This window comes from Bombus pyrosoma, linkage group LG2 (genome assembly GCF_014825855.1).
Source record: "Bombus pyrosoma isolate SC7728 linkage group LG2, ASM1482585v1, whole genome shotgun sequence".
NCBI lineage: Eukaryota > Metazoa > Arthropoda > Insecta > Hymenoptera > Apidae > Bombus > Bombus pyrosoma.
This window is the reverse complement of record NC_057771.1, coordinates 5,768,864-5,787,847: the sequence shown is the minus strand read 5'-3', so window position 1 is coordinate 5,787,847 and position 18,984 is coordinate 5,768,864. Positions and strand designations below refer to the sequence as shown.

The 18,984-nt window shown below is 43.6% G+C and overlaps 1 protein-coding gene and 1 long non-coding RNA gene across 14 annotated transcripts in view; one reads left to right on the top strand and one right to left on the bottom strand.

Moving 5' to 3' along the window:
• LOC122577840 (trehalase-like) overlaps positions 1-18,976 on the top strand; it is a 39,849-nt gene extending 20,873 nt beyond the window's left edge. For 6 of the 13 annotated variants that reach the window (XM_043749525.1, XM_043749523.1, XM_043749524.1 and 3 more), the window contains 6 exons: positions 3,501-3,584; positions 8,353-9,135; positions 9,320-9,453; positions 9,990-10,543; positions 10,625-10,866; positions 14,684-18,976. In XM_043749525.1, coding sequence (XP_043605460.1) covers positions 3,501-3,584; positions 8,353-9,135; positions 9,320-9,453; positions 9,990-10,543; positions 10,625-10,866; positions 14,684-14,825 — 1,939 coding nt within the window. In that variant the 3' untranslated portion in view covers positions 14,826-18,976. Of the gene's footprint in view, positions 1-557; positions 879-3,500; positions 4,279-8,352; positions 9,136-9,319; positions 9,454-9,989; positions 10,544-10,624; positions 10,872-11,288; positions 12,859-14,683 lie in introns of those variants that run through there. The other 7 variants (XM_043749530.1, XM_043749528.1, XR_006320425.1 and 4 more) reach the window with 6 other exon arrangements.
• On the bottom strand, positions 12,449-14,677 carry LOC122577849. Its single transcript, XR_006320427.1, has 2 exons — positions 13,545-14,677; positions 12,449-13,434 (listed from the first exon to the last, which is right to left on the bottom strand). It is a non-coding gene; the product is annotated as an uncharacterized LOC122577849 (long non-coding RNA).
• Positions 18,977-18,984: the final 8 nt, after the last annotated feature.

The following is an 18,984-nucleotide window of genomic DNA, read 5'->3' as shown; positions in this document are numbered from 1 at the left end:
TTAGAACGTATATATTAATTTTGTGTTTCATTTTCAAACACAATAACGTTGGATTAAGCTAGAATATGAAAGTGAATGTTGGCTTTCGTTTTCGAGTACGATAATGTTAGGTTAGATCAGAATATAAACATAAATTATGTCTTTCGTTCTGAAATACAACAACGCTTAGAAACAGGTTAGATTAAAATATATTGTTTCCAGATATATATGTGGACGACATCTGGCAAATGTCGTAGCTACTAGCTTCTAGCTTCTACCATCGTCGTGTCCTTGACCGGTCAAATTTAGCACATAGATGGTTGAGTGTAAGAGGTTGGATGAGGTTAGAATCGTGGCTAGAATCGTTCAGAGTAACGAAAAGTTGTTGTCAGAGGGGAAAGAGAGTAGATTCGAATCTGCGACCGTGTCGACGAGGCGCGGGACGATGGTGGTGCGACATGGGCCGATCGGGACCAATCGGGACCGCGATACCGGGGGCTCGGCTGTAGCGTTCCTTGCGCATTCCTCGGGCATTCCTCGCGCACGGCCTATCACGAGCTCATAAAGAAGCCGCGTACCTTCTCGGCCGATTTAGTCGCGTACCGTACCTATTGCCGCGTAGCGTGCATCGTGCACCGTACACCGTGCACCTTCCCCGCACGAGCACCACCGACCTTCCATCATCCAAAATTCCTCGAAATCGGACCTATTTATATTCGACTAATCCTTCTTTCTCAACTTGTGACTACATACTGCTCGTTAAGTCGCGGTCAATTAAAATTGTTTTTCGTTATATCCTCGACTCAAGCAACGATCTGCAACAGTTATCGTTGTAAATCGGCCAAGGATTCCGGAAAAGCGAAACTCTGGCGTTTGTCCCAGCAAACTATCGTCGAGTCGTAAGTATCGAACGATCGATCGAGACGTCGTAAGGAAGGAAGCAGACGACAGCAGTGTCGTTAACAGAGATCGAGGAATCGTTAGGCCGCGTAGGTATTACGTTGCAGCGATGACCTTTCTGCGCTCGAAATTCTATAGTTTTACGATATCGCGTGTCCGCGTCGCGTAAACGATCTACTCGGCTGATCAATTCTCGTGGCGATTCTGTCCATTCTCTCGGCTAGAGAATCGAATTGAAAATCGCGAATCCAATGAAATGGTCGTTGGAATGGCGAGATGCGGTACCATGACCACGTGTACTTGCGTCAGAAAGTCAACTGGAACGAGAGACAGGTTTAAAAAAAATGTTATTCGTTGAAATGAAACGGTTGGTCGATGCACGTTTTGTCCGCGTGATAGTAAACGCGTGAATGTTATTGCGATCGCCGCTAAATACCTTGTGTTTAATGGGTGTTGCTTTAAATTTAAATGTACATAGGTATATTCCAGCTGCAATTGGCGGTTGGTCTGTTTCAAACAGTCGAACCGAGTTGTCGCTGTTATCGCCATCATTATTCGTTACCGTCTTCCTTCGGATTACAGTAATTGCAATCGTCATGATTTGGACGTGTTCACGGCATATTGCCCTCGTGATCGTCATTCGTTTTTTTTAATTCCCACCTGTTTTTTTATTCTCACCAGCTGCGCCGTCTATTTCAAAGTCATGAACTTTCAATCGAGATTGTACAATCGAGCTTGTCTCTATTATAAATCGAGAGATAGAATTCTATTGCATATTTTCGATTACGTTGTGTCTTAAGAAACGACATCTTCGATTTGTTTGAAAGATAAAATCCTAACGTATATTTCTGATTCGTCGAAATTCAGATAACGACACATCTAAATAAACATAATTTTCACAGCTGAATAAAATCATCTGTCTGTGGAGGGATTACACGTGCCAACTCTGTTGCTCGCCACTCTTTATGCAATATTTCGCAGCGGTTTCTTTCGCCGTTTCACCGACGGCCTCCAATTAACGAGATTGCTGGTGAAACGGCGCCGCGATAAATCCTCCAAGTGATTCGCGATGCGTATTCGACCTTGCTCGTTCGTTTCTCACGGAAATTTCCCTAATCGACCTAATGCGATCGCGCGTATCGCCAATAAGATCGTTGGTCGATTTTGCGCTTTGTCGATAGCGTCGTTTATCTTTCTGACGAACGATTCTCGCGCAAAGCCAGCGAAAATGCGAGTCGATCCAGATGGGCGCACACGTTGACGAGATAATCCGCTCTTCTTTCCACACGACGAATCTTCAACATCGGTCCAACCGACGGACGGAACAAACACGCGTTTACGATTAGGCGTCAGTGATGGTTGGTAACCGGCGCGTTATTTTTAAGCGGTCAAAAGTTCTTTCGCCTTCTGTTCAAAGACGCGAATAGAACGGCGCGATTTATCCCGCTTCGTGTTTGGTTATGGCGACCCTCGTTGCCGCCATTTCTCCTCCGACTGTTGCATCAATTCCGTGGGTGGTCGGGCTTCGTCGCCCGCCTTTCGGTTCCGTTTGATTTTCAAATAATTTTTTTACTCGTCGACTCGATCGATTCCGAATAAAAAAAAGTAGAATCGTACATTGAAATTTTGGCTCAGACAGCTCACAATTAGAGTAATTTTTTTTTATTTAGGATTTAGTTCTATGTGAGGTTTCATTTAGAGCGAGAGAGTGACGATAGGAGAATTTGCATCAACGAGGGAGGAGATGGTTTCTATACTTAAATTGTATTTATCGGAAGAGAAAGAAAGTTCACTGCATGAATATTAGTCGATTATAAATTTATAAGGTCTTTCGTTTATTTACTCAAAGTATTGGGAAATGGAGCAGTCTTCTTATTGTGGCAATTAACAAGAGACGGCCGCAATGATTCAGATTTCCTGGCGGTTAATGTGCATGTCAATGAGTTAACAAGGAAAAACGAGCTGGCTTGTTACTCGAATTTCCAGTTTCTTGTACATAACGTTATCTGCTTTGTGATCGGAAAAAGTGCAAATAATAAAATCACGAAGCAAAGTTATCATTCTGTTTCTTACAATTTACGCATTCGTACGACCGGAGTTTGGTAATTTTTTAAAACAATAAGAGCTCGGCCAATAAACAGATAAATTGGTATTAAGCGAAATTTCGTTCATGTAAATGGAGCTTTACGGCATGCAAATTTCTGAACGAGTAACGTTGATTAACTGTTAAAGGAAACATGGAATTACACAAAATCTGTATATTATTATGTAAATATTATTACATACAATTTTCTTTCATCCTTTTTAATAATTCTCAACTCAAACTTATTGCAATTGCGATTAATTCAAACTTGCAGCGCAAAATACGAGATATCTCGTAGTAAGCAGTGGATGGGTTAAAGTAGGATAAGCATCGTTTTACTAAAAAATGTTAAATAATGCGAATAATTAGATAACACAGGCCGTAAAGTGGAAAACGTGTTATTCGATGCTCGATAGGTCTTCATCGTAGTACGATATTTGACAAAAGTTAAATGTCGCGTGCCACAGGCAAATCGTATAAACCAGGCGCGACATTGAGCGTGTTAAGGATTAATGGAAGCACGAATTTTCTGTTTCAGGGAGGATGATGCGGCCTTGGAGCTGAGACCGCCCCGCAGACTGCGTCAGACGGAAGGTCCGGTACCACAACCGATCTCCAAAAAGTAAGAAAAGCTCTAATATCGTCTCGCGTCTCGACCTTTCCACGTTGCTAGCGTACTCGCAAACAACTCGAGTATCAGAAACGAAACGATAGAACAAAGCGTTACGAAACAAAAAAGAGCGAATACAAAAAAAAGCAGAGCTTAAGCGTGCGAGAGGGGGGAGAGAGAGAGAGAGAGAGAGAGAGAGAGAAAGGGTGAAAGGAGGCGACAGAAAGAAGCGGACGGAGAGAGAGCACAGGTGGTAACCAGAGCTAAGAAGAAGAAGGAGCAGAGACTGAAATAGGAAGGACGAAGAAACGAATGCTTTCGAACTGAGACGGTGTATAGGTCGTCGAAACTATACAGGGTATGTTGCAGCGGTAAACAGGCGATCGAACGAAGAATTTAAGAAAGTTGGTTCGAGTGGCGCGCTTACTGTTGCATCGTCGTCTTCCGAATTCGAAGCAAAAGAGGAACTGGTTAAAAGAAGGAAAGTAGAGGAGACGAGGACAAGGAAGAGACAGTCGACAGCCGAGAGAAGAAGAGGGATCGTGCGAAAGGGTCGGCCGGTGGTGAGAAAAATGGCTTGCAGCTGCACGCGCTGCGGTTCGACGAATATGCTGCTGAGTGCTGCGTTCTTCGCGTTTCTCGTCGTTGCTCCGTGTTATGCTAGCACAGAGAAGGCAAGCTACGTGAAACCGCCTCCGTGTCAGAGGTAAGTACACCATCTAGAAGCTAACGCGTAAAAGTCGCCGAGGTAGCCGTGTCCGCGATGCTCGTATCTCGAGCCGAGAACCGCTCTTCGCTGTCGCGTTTTCTCCACCTTTCTCTCCTCTTTTCGCCTCGTGCCCTGCCACGCGTCCTTTCGTCCCGTTTTCCTCGCGCGGTTCCGTTGGCGCGCGTTAATCAACGTCTTTTTCTTTGCCATCGAATCTATCGTATCGCGCAGAACGGCCTCGGAAGCGGCGATTCGCGGCCAAAATCGAACTTTTGAAACTGGATATTCGCAGCAAGAATCTCTTGCAAATGGCGCGTCTCGTAACCAGACTGCGGATATTTGTGTAAATACGCGGATACAGATATATCTCGCGAGCACAGTTATTTACATACTTGTGCGTGTTATGAACGTTTTGTTATTTACGTGCGTGCAAAGAGCGTAAGCTTTATTGTAATTTGAGCCTTGAGAAGATGTATAAAAAGATAATTAGTAGTAATGGGCGTCGGACTTTTTTATACCAATGTTTACATCGATGTCGACTTGCACGAGCGTGTAAATTTTACTTCCAGAAAATTTTTAATCTTCGCAAACCCTAACAAACAGAGCGAACAAATTTCCGAACAAATTTTTCACGTTCCGACTAGACGCTGTTTAATCAAAATTGACGATGGTCGAACGTATTTCTTTTTTCCACAAATCGCTAAGATTAGTACCTGGACGTTAATGCGTGCTATCTATTGGATAAAGATAAATGGCCGTCTTTCATCGTCGAACAAAGTCATCGCCTGTCGACCGCGTTTCTTCTTTCATTTTGCCAGGCTTCCAGGGATACGTTCGCTGTGGCTTCTCGAATAGCATCGTTCGGCTGGTCCATTAGTTTTCGCGTATTGGCGTACACGTTACTTTTAACGTCACTGCGTAAAAGCTATTGGTTGACTAAAAATTACTATTCGAGCAGCCAATACCGAACGTTCGTTCCGAAACCTGGCGAGATGTAACGAGAAACGCGATCGACACCAACTGGTGATCGTTCATTTCTAAGCAAACGTCTTTCTTGATATTATACACCATAGGAACAGTGACTGCAAACAATATTGGCACGCACCCTTATTTACCATCGTGAAGCGTTTTTCATCGCGTTCTATGCATTTCATTTTCATTTTCAGAGTATGAAATTTAATATAGCCGGGCCTAACCAATTAACACGTAAATATTTTAAGAAACACGATGGCGTGGCAAAATACTTTCCGCAATCGCCACCGTAACTCCGTCCAAGTATGAACGAACGATTTGCGCTAAAAGAGGCTCGTTTTATTTGTTTTATTTGTTTTACACGGCTTAACGCGCATACAAATCGATCGATCGTATATTCTCTCTGGCTCGTGCCATCGGTGTCGACTCTAATAAATTTAGACGTTGCTTCTCTCGCGGACAGAATACATCGGTATAAATATGTCTGTAATTTTGGCGACGAAATAGCGCATCCGAGACCACCGTGTATCGTCTGCACGAAGCTAGCACTTCACGCGCTCGTTGCGTAACCGGATGACTCGCGAGTCCCGGCCATTGAAACGAGGAATTCTCGTGTCCGGCATTGTCGTCACTCGTGGCAGCGCGCAAAAGGCGATCCGATGATCGACACGCGCGATCTCATCGCGTGACTTTCGACGAAATTAGTCGCGATTCTTTCGTTCGCAAACCCAACTAATCTTACCGACCGGAAATAGACGTTCGATCGTCTGCAAGTTGGTATTATTTGCGAACGCACGACTCTCGCTGATTCATCGTCGAGGAGAATGCCAACGAGATAGGTTCGTTCGTCGCGCGTTTTCCCAGCTTCCTCGGCGAATCGCGGAATCGTCGCGAATTACGAGATCGCGACAAAGTTGCAGCCAGCGAGAAACGGCCTTAGCAATGAACTTGGCCGAACGAAACTGCGCGTGCCTCGCCTAAATTAGCGTGTTCCGCAAGTACAATGAACGTGACCTTAACGCGCTATACGTCGAACGAACCGAGCACCGTATTTGCGAGATTTACGAGCGATTTCTCTTGCATTCGTTCGTCCCTATTCGGCTCGGCTCGGCTCGGTTCGGCCGATGATGTTTCGCTGAACGTTTCTTCGTTCGGATTAGTCGAATTACACGAAACCCGTGTTCTTTCGCTTCTGTCGAGTATTTTTAATAGAAAATAAGAAATAAACATGAGGTAACGCGTAACACGATGATCGCATAGTAAACCATCGTAACGCTCGTAGCAAGTATCGGGAGCAGTCGTGCAAAGCTTTTACGAACACGTATGCGTGTCTTGGACGTAACGTTGCGAAGTTGCATACGTAAAATTTGTTTACGATAAACGTTCGAATGCTTTCGCGAGTCATTGCTATAACTTAGAATCGACTAGATGCTTATGCTTCTGGACAGGAATATCTGCAAAATGTTAATTACGAGCTTGATTAGAACGAGAACGGAATAAGAATAGACCTGGCTGACAGAGCCAAGGAAAAATCGGCTTGGTTTTCAAAACTAATATTAGCGAGCACGAAACTGAAAATAACGTTATACAATAGCTTGGCGATCGCCGTTTCTTCCAAGAAATCACCGTATCCTCGCTTGAAGCGGATTTCCAGTGAGACGAGCGGAATCCGAGTAAAACAAACGGGTTTGTATCGACGTCTTTTAAACGAGCTTTGCAATAACGTTTTTCAAGCGCTTGAATTTTATTGCCGTGATCAACGAGGACGAGAGCAGCAGAAACTGGGAAAGAATACTTCACGCCGAGTAAATAGAACGGTTTCAAGTTACTCGAATTGATCCGAACGAGGCGTTGCTGTTTCAGCCGCGTACGATAGCTTATCATAAAGGTAGTAAACATCAGCTACGAACGAGATAATGGATTAGCCACGTTATCGTAGCGAGATCACAGTTTCGCGTTTTTCAAAGACTCTCGTTTGCCGACGAGATGCGCGATAACCAAAGCACACGTGGGGTAGTTCGATTCGCACGACGCGACACACGCGAAATTGAACGAAACGAAATGAAATTGGACGAAGCGCTCCAGCTTCGGATTATTTACACGTGACCTTTATTAAAATAAGAACCACCGGGCTAATTGATCGGTCTATAAAAAGATTGGTCACGACGAATATCCACCTATCGAGGGACCACGTTGCGTTAGCGCGACCTATCATTTGCAACTTTGCGCCATCTATTTAGTTTCTTTGCGGTCTATTTTTTAACGTTGCAAAGAGAGATAAGAAATTCCATGAATTCGGTCGACGCTGTTTCCGTGCAGATTCTATAACTTGCAAATGCTCGTAAACATTTCTTTTTATCGCCATTCGTTATGCCGCGCTAATCTTTCAAACGATGCAACGTTCGAGAGGAGACGGTTCGTCGTTTGGATATTCGCGTGGCACGTGTGGAGGTCGATATCGGCGGAAGGGGGGAGTTTTGTCCCACGCTGACATGGAAGAGTATCGTAAATCCTTGACGAAATCCTGAGACTCGTGCGGTCGGAAATTGCTCGTGACGTTCGACGGTACCTCGTTAACGAGAAGAATACGACGAGTTCGGGGAAATCCGCGAGACTCTGGAGATTTCTACGATACGGATTCGACGTAGACGAGCGACGCGTATTTCTTGAGAAGATTTATTTCAATTAGAAAAGTACGGGTAAATGGCTTTGCTGCGATCTTATCTTTTACAATCGCCGTAACTATGTACGATATCACATCGAACGGAATATCGTCGCTCGATTAAATTGATGTTCATAGAGCGAATACAAAGCGATAAGTCTGTCGTTTGCAATCGTAAACATTGTTTGCTTGCTTCTCACGTTATCTGACGAACCGATGAAACGCGCGTGAAATTGGCGAAAGAAATGTCGCTCGTCTGCGTCGCACCACAAGACGCAAAGGCTGGTAGGAACGAGACGCAAGGTTATCGAGATACACAGCTAGCGAATTCTAGCTCGTTTCGACTGGAATCTGTCGGCTGATTCTATCGAACGCGGATGAATCGGAAAATCACCGTGTACTGATGGGACATACGCGTGCGTTTCTGTGGCTTGCAGCGATATTTACTGCCATGGCGAGCTGCTGCACACGATACAGATGGCCTCGATCTACAAGGACTCGAAAACGTTCGTCGACATGAAGATGAAATTCTCGCCGAACGAGACGCTGCTCTTATTTCGCGAATTCATGGAAAGCGTGGATCAAGCACCGACCAGGAACCAGATCGAACAGTTCATCAACAACACGTTCGACCAAGAAGGATCCGAGTTCGAGGAATGGAACCCAGTGGATTGGACCAGCCAACCCAAGTTCCTTAACAAGATCCACGACCACGACCTTCGCAAATTTGCCTCCGACTTGAACCAAATTTGGAAGATGTTGGGACGAAAGATGAAGGACGACGTGCGGATCAACGAGGATCGATATTCCATCATCTACGTGCCGAATCCGGTGATCGTCCCCGGCGGCCGATTCCGCGAGTTCTACTACTGGGACTCGTACTGGATCGTGAAAGGGCTGCTGCTTTCGGAGATGTACACCACCGTCAAAGGAATGTTAACCAATTTCGTCTCGCTGGTGGACAAGATCGGTTTCATCCCGAACGGAGGCAGAATTTACTACGCTAGGAGATCTCAGCCTCCCATGTTGATTCCTATGGTCGAAGAGTATCTGAAGGTGACCAACGACTACAAATGGCTGGAAGATAACCTTCACCTTCTGGAGAAGGAGTTTGAATTTTGGATGACCAATAGAACGGTGGAAGTCGAAGTGGACGGAGTCAGATACACTTTAGCCAGATTCTTCGAGGAGTCTTCGGGACCCCGACCAGAATCCTACAAGTAAGTAAGTTGACCAGAATGTCCTAGGAGACGAGTGGATTCTCGATTTTCCCTACGTCGTCCTGTCTCGTCCTCTTCGTTCTCACCTCTGCCTTTCTCTTCCTTCTTCGGTGCTTTCGTCGCCGATCCTTCGTCGCCACCGAAACTCCTAACGCGTTCTAACGAGCACATTTCTACCGACCAGAGAGGATTACCTGACCAGCCAAAGTTTTCGCACGAACGAAGAGAAGGACAACTATTATGCGGAATTGAAGACCGCGGCCGAGTCCGGCTGGGACTTTTCTAGTCGATGGTTCATACTAGACGGCACGAACAAAGGTAAAGCAGCCGCGCGTTGTTTTTTCGCGTTGTCTCGAAAGCGAGTCCAAGTTCGCGAATTCCAAGATAAAACGATTCCTCAGATTCGCCCCCCGTTGACGATTGGTAGTCGCTCGCGTCGTTGCTGTTCTCCGCGCGGCTCTTTGCGATCGAAAACGCAAATCATATCGCAACGCGTATTTTCAACGGGATGATGCGTGATTCTCGAGAAGGAGGGTAGATTCTCGGAAAAAAAGACGTCCGAGGGGATATAAGCGTGAAGAAGACGAGGAGTTTAGTTCAGCTACTTCGTATCAGAGTCTCGTATCGCTCGGTAGTACGTGCGTAATTTCACACGAGTACAAAGAATTAATGCTACGATCACGAAACGCGGAGCTCGATAATTCTTTCCATCGGAAGACAAGGTATATGCAAATACTTTTCATAGCCACATTTGTGTCGAGCGTATCGTATCGTATCGTATCGTATCCTGTAGCGTCGCCGTGTCCCATTCACGATGAGCAGGAACACGGCCACTCTACGAACTTCTTGTTTAGGTAACCTGACGAACTTGAAAACGAGATACATTATCCCCGTGGACTTGAATTCGATAATATATCGAAACGCGCAGCTGCTAGAACAGTACAATCGAAGGATGGGCAACGACAGCAAGGCCGAGTACTACCGGAAAAGAGCGGACGACTGGAAAAGAGCGGTCACGGCCGTACTCTGGCACGACGAAGTCGGTGCTTGGCTCGACTACGACTTACTGAACGACATCAAAAGAGATTATTTTTATCCGACGAACGTTCTACCGCTTTGGACCGATTGTTACGACATCGCAAAGAGAGAGGAATACATAGCGAAGGTGCTCAAGTATCTAGAGAAAAATCAAATAATGTTAAATTTGGGCGGTATACCGACCACCCTCGAGCACTCTGGCGAACAATGGGATTACCCGAATGCCTGGCCGCCCTTGCAATACTTTGTCATCATGTCGTTGAACAATACCGGAGACCCGTGGGCTCAGAGGCTCGCCTACGAGATCAGCCAACGATGGGTTCGCAGCAATTGGAAGGCGTTCAACGAGACGCACAGCATGTTCGAGAAGGTAACGCAAAATTCCATGGGATCTAGGTAAACTTAGGTAACTGTAAACGAATAGACCGTCTGTGACATGATCGTTTCACAGTATGACGCCACGGTATCAGGCGGTCACGGAGGTGGTGGTGAGTACGAGGTGCAACTAGGTTTCGGTTGGAGCAACGGGATCATCATGGACTTGTTGAACAAGTACGGAGATAGACTGACGGCCGAAGATCGTTTCGTAATAGTGCAGAACGTCTCTCCTCCAGCGGTCGTCGTTTCGACCGCCGGTCAAATGATGACCGGTATCCTCGCCCTCCTAATATCGTTGGCCGCGGGATTCATCGGGTGAGGTGAGTCTCGTTCCCCTCTCGTCTTTTAGCTGCAGCCTTAGCTTAATTCCGTACGGGGATACGTGTGTCGTGTGGTACATATCACCGCTGGAAAGAATACAAAAGGTGAAAAATTGATCAGATTCAAAAGTGCCTACGTACGTTTACATCGGCGAAACAGAAGTTTCACGATACCTAGAAATCGTAATAAATTATTCCATTCTCACAAACATCTCTTTCTCTCTCTAGCTTCCCAACTGAGAAACAAGTAATCGACACTCAGCCATTCTATCGCAATTAATTATTGTATCACGTGGGTATTTTTCTCCCGGACACGTATCTCGTACACGTATCACGGTACACGTGTGGAATTAGCTATGGCCTTTCTATCGCTGAATAATAACGTCACTCGTCTCTTCTCTTTGCTTTATGTTTCAGATATCCTTACGTGCGCGGTCTGTCGCATCTTATCCGTCTATCTGTCGATCTGTAGGGGAATCTTTGCGAAATCAAGCCGTCTTTTATCGTTACTATGTAGTAGTATTAATCGATCGTAAACGCATAGATCCAAGAATTATCCCTATGTTTGCTATCGATCGTTTTTTCCCTTTGCGTTAACAGCTCGACGTCCAAGGGAAAAGCCGAGACGTATCTTGGCTATTGTTACGGTTATAAACGGTTTATCCAAAGTCGTAACGTTTCCCTGTTGCCGCTAATGTTAGCAATTATCTTGAACGAACGTCGCTCGAGATTATCGATGATATTCCTTTCGAGCGCGGTATCGTGACAAGCTACAACGTATTTCTCTATTCCATCCCGTGTCTCCGCATCGTGTCGCGTGCAATATTCTGTGATTTTCGTAACGCCTCTTCGCTGGTCGAGGACGCGCTTCTACGATAACGATCTTTCGGTTCAACTCGGTTGGCTCGCGGATCAGACCACGTGCGCATTAACGTGTACGTTAATTCGCGTAGAGGAATAGCCGAACGAGGGATTTCGCCATAACTTTCAGTATTAATTGAGTTGTATAGCTTTGCGTCGCCACCAAGGTATCCAGCTGAAAAGCGAACCACGCGCATGAATTTGAATAACAACGGTGTAAGGAAATCTTGTAGGAAAGGGTGGGAGGAGAAGCTTATATAAAGCACGTGTAGCTACGAAAGCTTACGTAAACTATGTATAGCATCGATAAAGTACGCGGAATATAATTCTGGGAAGTATTTTTGAATTAGGCGCGCCGCGTCTCAACGTTGTAGACAAATGTTGTTGACTTTGAAAAACACCTGTTGCATATACTATGGTGAAAGAATCGACAGCGAGGATAGTAGCACCTTGTAGTAGATCTTGTCTAGTCAATCCGACCACCGTGCTGCATTGTGCGTGTACCAAAGAGGCCTTATCAAGAACCCATCTCCGAACCATGCTACTCCTCGAGAAGTATTTATTTTTCTACGTTCCGCGGCTAGCAATGACGATTCTTTATTGGAATAATCGCTACTATTAGATTTACGGGATCTCCAAGTATCGGGTAATATAGCGTGTAAGTTCGCTTTTAAGTATCGACACGTTGCATTTGCAATACGTCAGGATTTATCGTCTTAGTCTTCAATATATTTATTTAAAGGGTATCGAGTTAACGTAACAGAGTATAGCGTTCGCGTTCGTACAGCGTTCGTAACGCTCGACGCTTACAGTTAGACCAACTATTTCGTGATAGTAGTTGAATCGTTCGAATAAATAAAGTTTATTAGTAAATACGCTCGTTCCACGCGTCCTGGCGGGTCGTTGATCGATCCGTAAAGCAGGATGGGGGTGATGGTTGCAGGACGACGAAATGAAGTAGGAACGACAAACGAGACAGAGTAAAAGAAAGGTCGCTCGTATGAAAGAGGTAAACGGAGAGCGTCTTCGGTTGTTTCCGGTCAACGATATCGGCATGCTTCCTCTTACCTAGGTTTACCTGCGTGTGTGCTGATTTTTAAATAAAGAGTATATATTAATCAGAAAATTTACCTAACCTGTCCCTCTAAAGTTGCGTTCTCATTGAAGCGATTCAACAACGAGGATCTTCTTGTTCAAGTTGCCTACTGCATGAAAAAGTTACGGGTCGTTGCTCGGTGTTCTTTCATGTTCCCTCGCGTTTCTGTTGCTAGTGACGCAGCTTGGTGCTTGGTGCCTGTTTCCGCAATGCCGAAGACCGAAGCTAAAAGTAAGAAACACGCAGCAACGCGTTGCAACAGAAACAAACCATCAGCGTGTACAGTTTGTCGACCGTTTTACAACGCATTTGGGTGTAGGCAACTTATTCCAAAAAAAACTTTCGCTTTGAAATCGAAAAAGAGAACTCGAAATGTCTAATTTTACGATTCGATATTTGTCTAGTTCCGTTCGGGGAACATGCAGCAACGACAGGCAACGAAAAGCTGCTCGGTGTTGCTTCAGCGAGGACGCAGCCTATCATCTCTCCGATCCTCAAAATTTATCCCTTTGGACAAATCCAAATCCATTTCGCATATCCATTTAAATAAACTCGCATTTTTCCAACTGCAGCTATTTATTCGCGCCACTGTCCCGGTTGATCGTGCTGAAAAACGACGCATAAAAGTGAACGTGGCTCTTTCTCGCATAACATTTCTCTTTTATCTCTTTTCTCTGTTTGTCTTTGTTATCGTTAAACACATAAAATGGACTCACTTCGAGAACGTGGAATGACGACGTTAAAACTCGATCGTATTGTCGAGACAATCGACATTGACTGTCTGACGGTTACGCCGATTTCATGGCGACGCACGGAACACCGGAAGTCGCGATAATATACGTAACACACGCTCGCTATATAGCGCCGACGTAACCGCGATCGGTAAACCAACGCGAAACAACATTTTCTCGTCGCGACTCTTCGATTCTACACCATCTACATAATCTATCGTTGTATTTTATTAGCAAACGGATAACGAAAACAATTCGTTCGATCTAAGAACGTCGAACGAAAGTTTATTAGTCGTTTGATCGTTTATCGATAGAACAACGATACGTTTCAAGCGTTGGTCGCGTAGAGTCGCGTGAATCCCATGGACCTAACATTAACATACACACGTTCACATACGATGGCTCATGAAAGTATTCGAACACTCGTAGAAACTCTTTTGGAATATGTTATGTGTGTTATGGAAAAGATTTTGCACGACACGAGATCATCGATATAAAGTTTGAAACAAGTTTGAAAAAGTTACAAGATATTTCTTGCAAACATGCGCTTCGCTAAAGCTATTATTTAAACAGTTGTGTATCTACTATATTATTATTATCATTTTTAATGTATTCAAATTATATTACATTTGTGCAAACTATATGCTTACGGCAAATATCTTGTAACTCCTATGTAAATTTTTAGACTTTGCTTTCAAATTCTATCACCGTGATTCGTTATAAAATTTCAAAAAGTTTCGTACAGTGTACGTATATGCGTAATATATTTAGAAAAACTTTCTACGATAAACATTTAAATACTTCCGCGAGTCAAATACTTTTCTCATCACTGTACGTACACGTGTTCATACGGACGTGACGGGAACGCATCGTCGAAGCACTTGACACGAGTTCTCACAGACTCGATCTTCAAGATGGTGTATTCTCTTTAACGCGTATATCGCCAATTGCGCTTCGTTTCTTCCTGAGATGTTACAGAACGATATTACGCGATTCCCTCGGCAAAGTCGATAGCAAACGGTGGACGATTCTTAAATACTTCGCATAACGATACAAATCGATGGAATAGGAATTAGGGATCGCGATTGACAATCGACTAATCGAATCGTTTGCTACGTTTACAGAATGGTGGTTTACAAAAGGCGGCAATACTATGTTCCTGGACCGTCGACGATGCCAAACAAGAGAAAAGTGATCTCACCGTCCGGAAACGTTTATCGAAAGAGGATCGCCTACACTGAATTGAAGGACATGAACAATGATTGACGACCGTTGCTCTTTTAGAAAGCCGATTCGTTTAAAGAGACTCTTAAAACGCAACAAGAGCACAAGAAGACCGGGGATAGGATAAAAGGAGCGCAGACGCAAAAAGGACACCAATTAGAAACCAGAAACCGTCGATTATTGACTGATCGCGATCAAGATCGACCGTGAACCAACCAGCGAAGATCGTCGCTTTCGATTTTCTCGCCAAAGGCTAGAAAGCTTGGTAACAATTCGTGTGCGGTTTCAGATCGTCCTCGCACGATTCGACTACGCGAACATCATCGCCGTTGATTTGCGCACGCATCCATCGCGGTGAATCTTCCGACTCGAACGTTCTTACGTTCGGATATTCGTAAGAAAAGTTCGCACGTTGGACGTGCGTGATCGCGTCCGTCTCAAGTTCTTTTTCTCTTTCTCGGTTTTCAGTTCGGTAAGTGGATCGCGCGCGCTACATTCGCGGGGAAGGTGATACGGTAGCACGGTGACACGTTAACGACTCTTTGTAGGGCAACTCTGTCGCTGATAGACTAAAGCGCGAAAATTCGACTTCTCCGAAGGAAAACGTTCGAGAAGAGACGGCAGTGCGGAACGATTTGGAACGCGACACAGCGCGGCACTAAAAACCGCTGGAAACCGTGCGTTTCGCTCGCCAAGCTTCGCCGCGACTTCGACGGGTATCCGCTCGCGTCGTGGTCTCCCCCACTTTAACCCTTCCCTTCCACTACGCGCTCGGCCTAATTACACGACAGCTATCTTTGTTGCAATCACGCGCTTATCCTTCTCGAATTACCTTATAATTTCGAAACACACTGGCGACGAGCGGAACTCGCGAAATTGAACACGGACGATGGTGTGAAGAGCTGTGCGGTGCAAGGATCGAAACGAGCGACAACGTGCGTGCGTTGAAGCTCGGACGAAGAATGTGCAACTTTGCGACCAAGCTTCATGGCACATACTTCCACGTTCATTGTTTATAGGTGAGTTTAGATAATCGATTCTGTAGATAAAAATGTCGTATCTTTGAGGATATTTTTGTATAAAGAGCAGCTTGTACGTTTAGTGAAAGTCGCGTTCTCATTGCTATTTACCATCCGGGATAACTCGCTTGAACGTTATTATCGACTTGTATAAACGAGTCGCGCAAAGTTACCGCAAGGTGCGCATCGCTATCCGGAAACGGTGACGGGATGAACGATCAATTACCGACGACGAGATTTCGCAAGAACCGGTCTTCGTGCTTTGCATCCGTCTAATTGTAAAAGATGCATCGAGCTATCCTCGACGTTTGTGACGACCGAATCGAAACAAGAGACGTCGTTTCTAATCCGAACTCTATGCTCGCCCAACTTTTCTTGTAAATAGTAATGCGTATTCTCGTTGTTCGACGATTTGGAACGTCGATACGCGGAACGTAATTGGCCAAACGCATAAGACAATTTGAACCGTTACTTCGACTACAATCGTTGTTTATAGACAGTTTTACGTATCAAAAAGCTCGAGCGAACAAAATTTAGCACGGCCACGGAACGAGTTATTGACGAACCGTCGTCGAAGCGCGTCAACCGACGAATCGAAGATCGACTGGTTCGAGACTGAAGAACGTTACCGCGATATCCTGGATCTTCCGATAATCGCGATCGATCGCCGGCAGACGAGCATCGACCAATGAGCACCGCGTCTTAATGATTTTTGACACTGTTAGTTTTATTATGAGCGACGCGAATATTATATATATATATATATAGATAGATAGATAGTTAGGTAGATAGATAGAGAATTTTGTGTTTGCGAGTGAACGAAAAATCGGCCGAGAGCCGATGAAGAATGATCGCGGTTGATCCTATGAGGAAATTTACCGCATCACGAAGCATGACGACGCGGTCGGATGGACTCGATCGTTAGCTGCGACTGTTTCGCGCACGCGCATGCCTATTCTGAAAACCATCGCGCGCCGTCTTACCGACGAAAAATTCGCTCGAAACCTGTACATATTTTGCGGTGAAATAAATCTGTTATTTTCGCGTTACCGTTTAACGACGGAGACGAATCGCCTGGTTCGTTCAGGATGCGCCGAGTCAGGATGCGCATCATGTTTAACAAGCAGGATATTAAGAAACTATATTTGCGATTTGCAGATAAAACGGAACCGGTAAGAATTTATTGGATTGTTCCAAAAGTTCGTAGCATCTTTATTACAAATAATAATTCCGTCTATCAAATAATGAAATGTTCGAACAACTATACTGTTCTTGGTTGGATATTAAAGAAAATTAGTAAGAATTATCCAAAATTTATTAATAAAATATGTTTCTCTTTTTCAGTGGGACAATGTTAAACGTTATACAATCAAATTTTGAATCGTATCTAAAATGTTCGTCTTTATCGGTCTCGTTACTATTTATTGTGATCTTTAGAAAATTTAGTCGAAAGTTAAACATGAAATCAAAAATACTTTAGTAGAAGCTTGTAAAAGCTATGCGAAGTTCATTGATGAAAAAGACGACAAATTTTTAATTTAGATCTTTCTTAACTCATATTACGAATTTCCCGAACAGTCTAATTTGTTAGTAAATTCCTTCCATTAACGACAACAAACTTCAAGAGATTTTTCGCAAGAGATGTCGTGGCTTTTTACCATCAAAGATGTTACTGTTCCCAATTTAAAAGGAACCACACGATGTATTTTACTTAACTAAACTATTTTCTTCTTATTTATTTATATATTGTTCGTCCTTTAAAGCGTCATAACCTACGCGTTTTCTTTTATTGTTTAATTACGTCGCAAAAAAGCACGATTCTACTTTACCATCGCATGAAATGAACGTTATCAACAGATTGCGAATGTTTACACAAATATTTATCATACTGAAATATAAATATAGATTTCTTTCAATTATTAAATGCTATAAACTGTGCTTTACTCTGAATATTTTACATATTTTTCTCTTTTATTTTCCATAAATGCATAAATATTCGCAACCTGGGTATCAACAACGATCAGTTCTTGCGACAACGAATCGAACGACAATTTTGACACGCACTGTGTATATGTGCGATACTTTGATCATTGTGATACTTGGAAATAAGTAACTACCCACGCGCCGTTATATATGTATTACGTTTCTTACATCTTAATTCTCTTTTCCCCGCTCCAAACTTCTTGTTTCTTTCGTTCGCATTTGAAAACTGTGTACAGAGGAAAAACACGATAAGACGTATTTCCCATCTCTTTTCTATCATGCTGTAGTTTTAAAATTCACTACGCTATTAATTAATCTTGTGTTATCAAAATTGTTCTTTTATTTAATATTTAATCCAAACATATATTTTTCCATTTTATTCGTAGTTTGAGAAACACTGCTTGAAGTCATTAAAGTATTGGACATATTAAAATTTTCTTTATCTTAACAATCATACTTCTGGCTATCCATATCTGACAGATTCTTTCCAGTTCTAATTATTTTATATTAAAATATTCCGGTTCTAATACGATATTAGCATCGAAAAATCAAGAAAAAGGTACTTATCATGTTTTCTCTTAAGATCTTAATTCTTAAACGAATCGGACATCGCGTCCTTTTATTTTCTTCGAACGATTCTAATCGCGAATGCGTAACAAAATCATCGAAGGGGTTTCGTTCCTATCGATCGTTCGATTGTTCATGACTGACATCAGCGCCATCAGATTGATGATAAAAGATCAATTCTGAATTCATTTGAATGCGAATCTAGTATTTTTTAACCCTTAGAGAACTAATATCTCATGGGAATACTTGTATATGTGTGTGATGCGTGTTTTCATGATCACCGATGTAGTGTAAACAGGAATATTCGAAATCGAGAGATGGCTGTAACCGCGCAAAATATGTACACCCGCACAGATACGTTCATTGATAGCAGAAAAGAAAAAGGAAAAGAGAATATAGAAAGAAAGTAGGGAAGGAGGAAAGGAAAGAAAGAAAGGGAGAAAAAGCAAATGGTTATGATACGCTGGCGTATCGTTTCAATGTTTCTAAGAAGATTGTCGAATCCGTCTGCTTTTTTCTTTCTTTCTCCTATGAATGTACATGTACATGTATCGGCAATTGTATATTTTAACAAAGTATGCTCGTTTGGTAAATAAAGCTCAAGAGAAAAGAAAAGAAACGAAATGTTAATA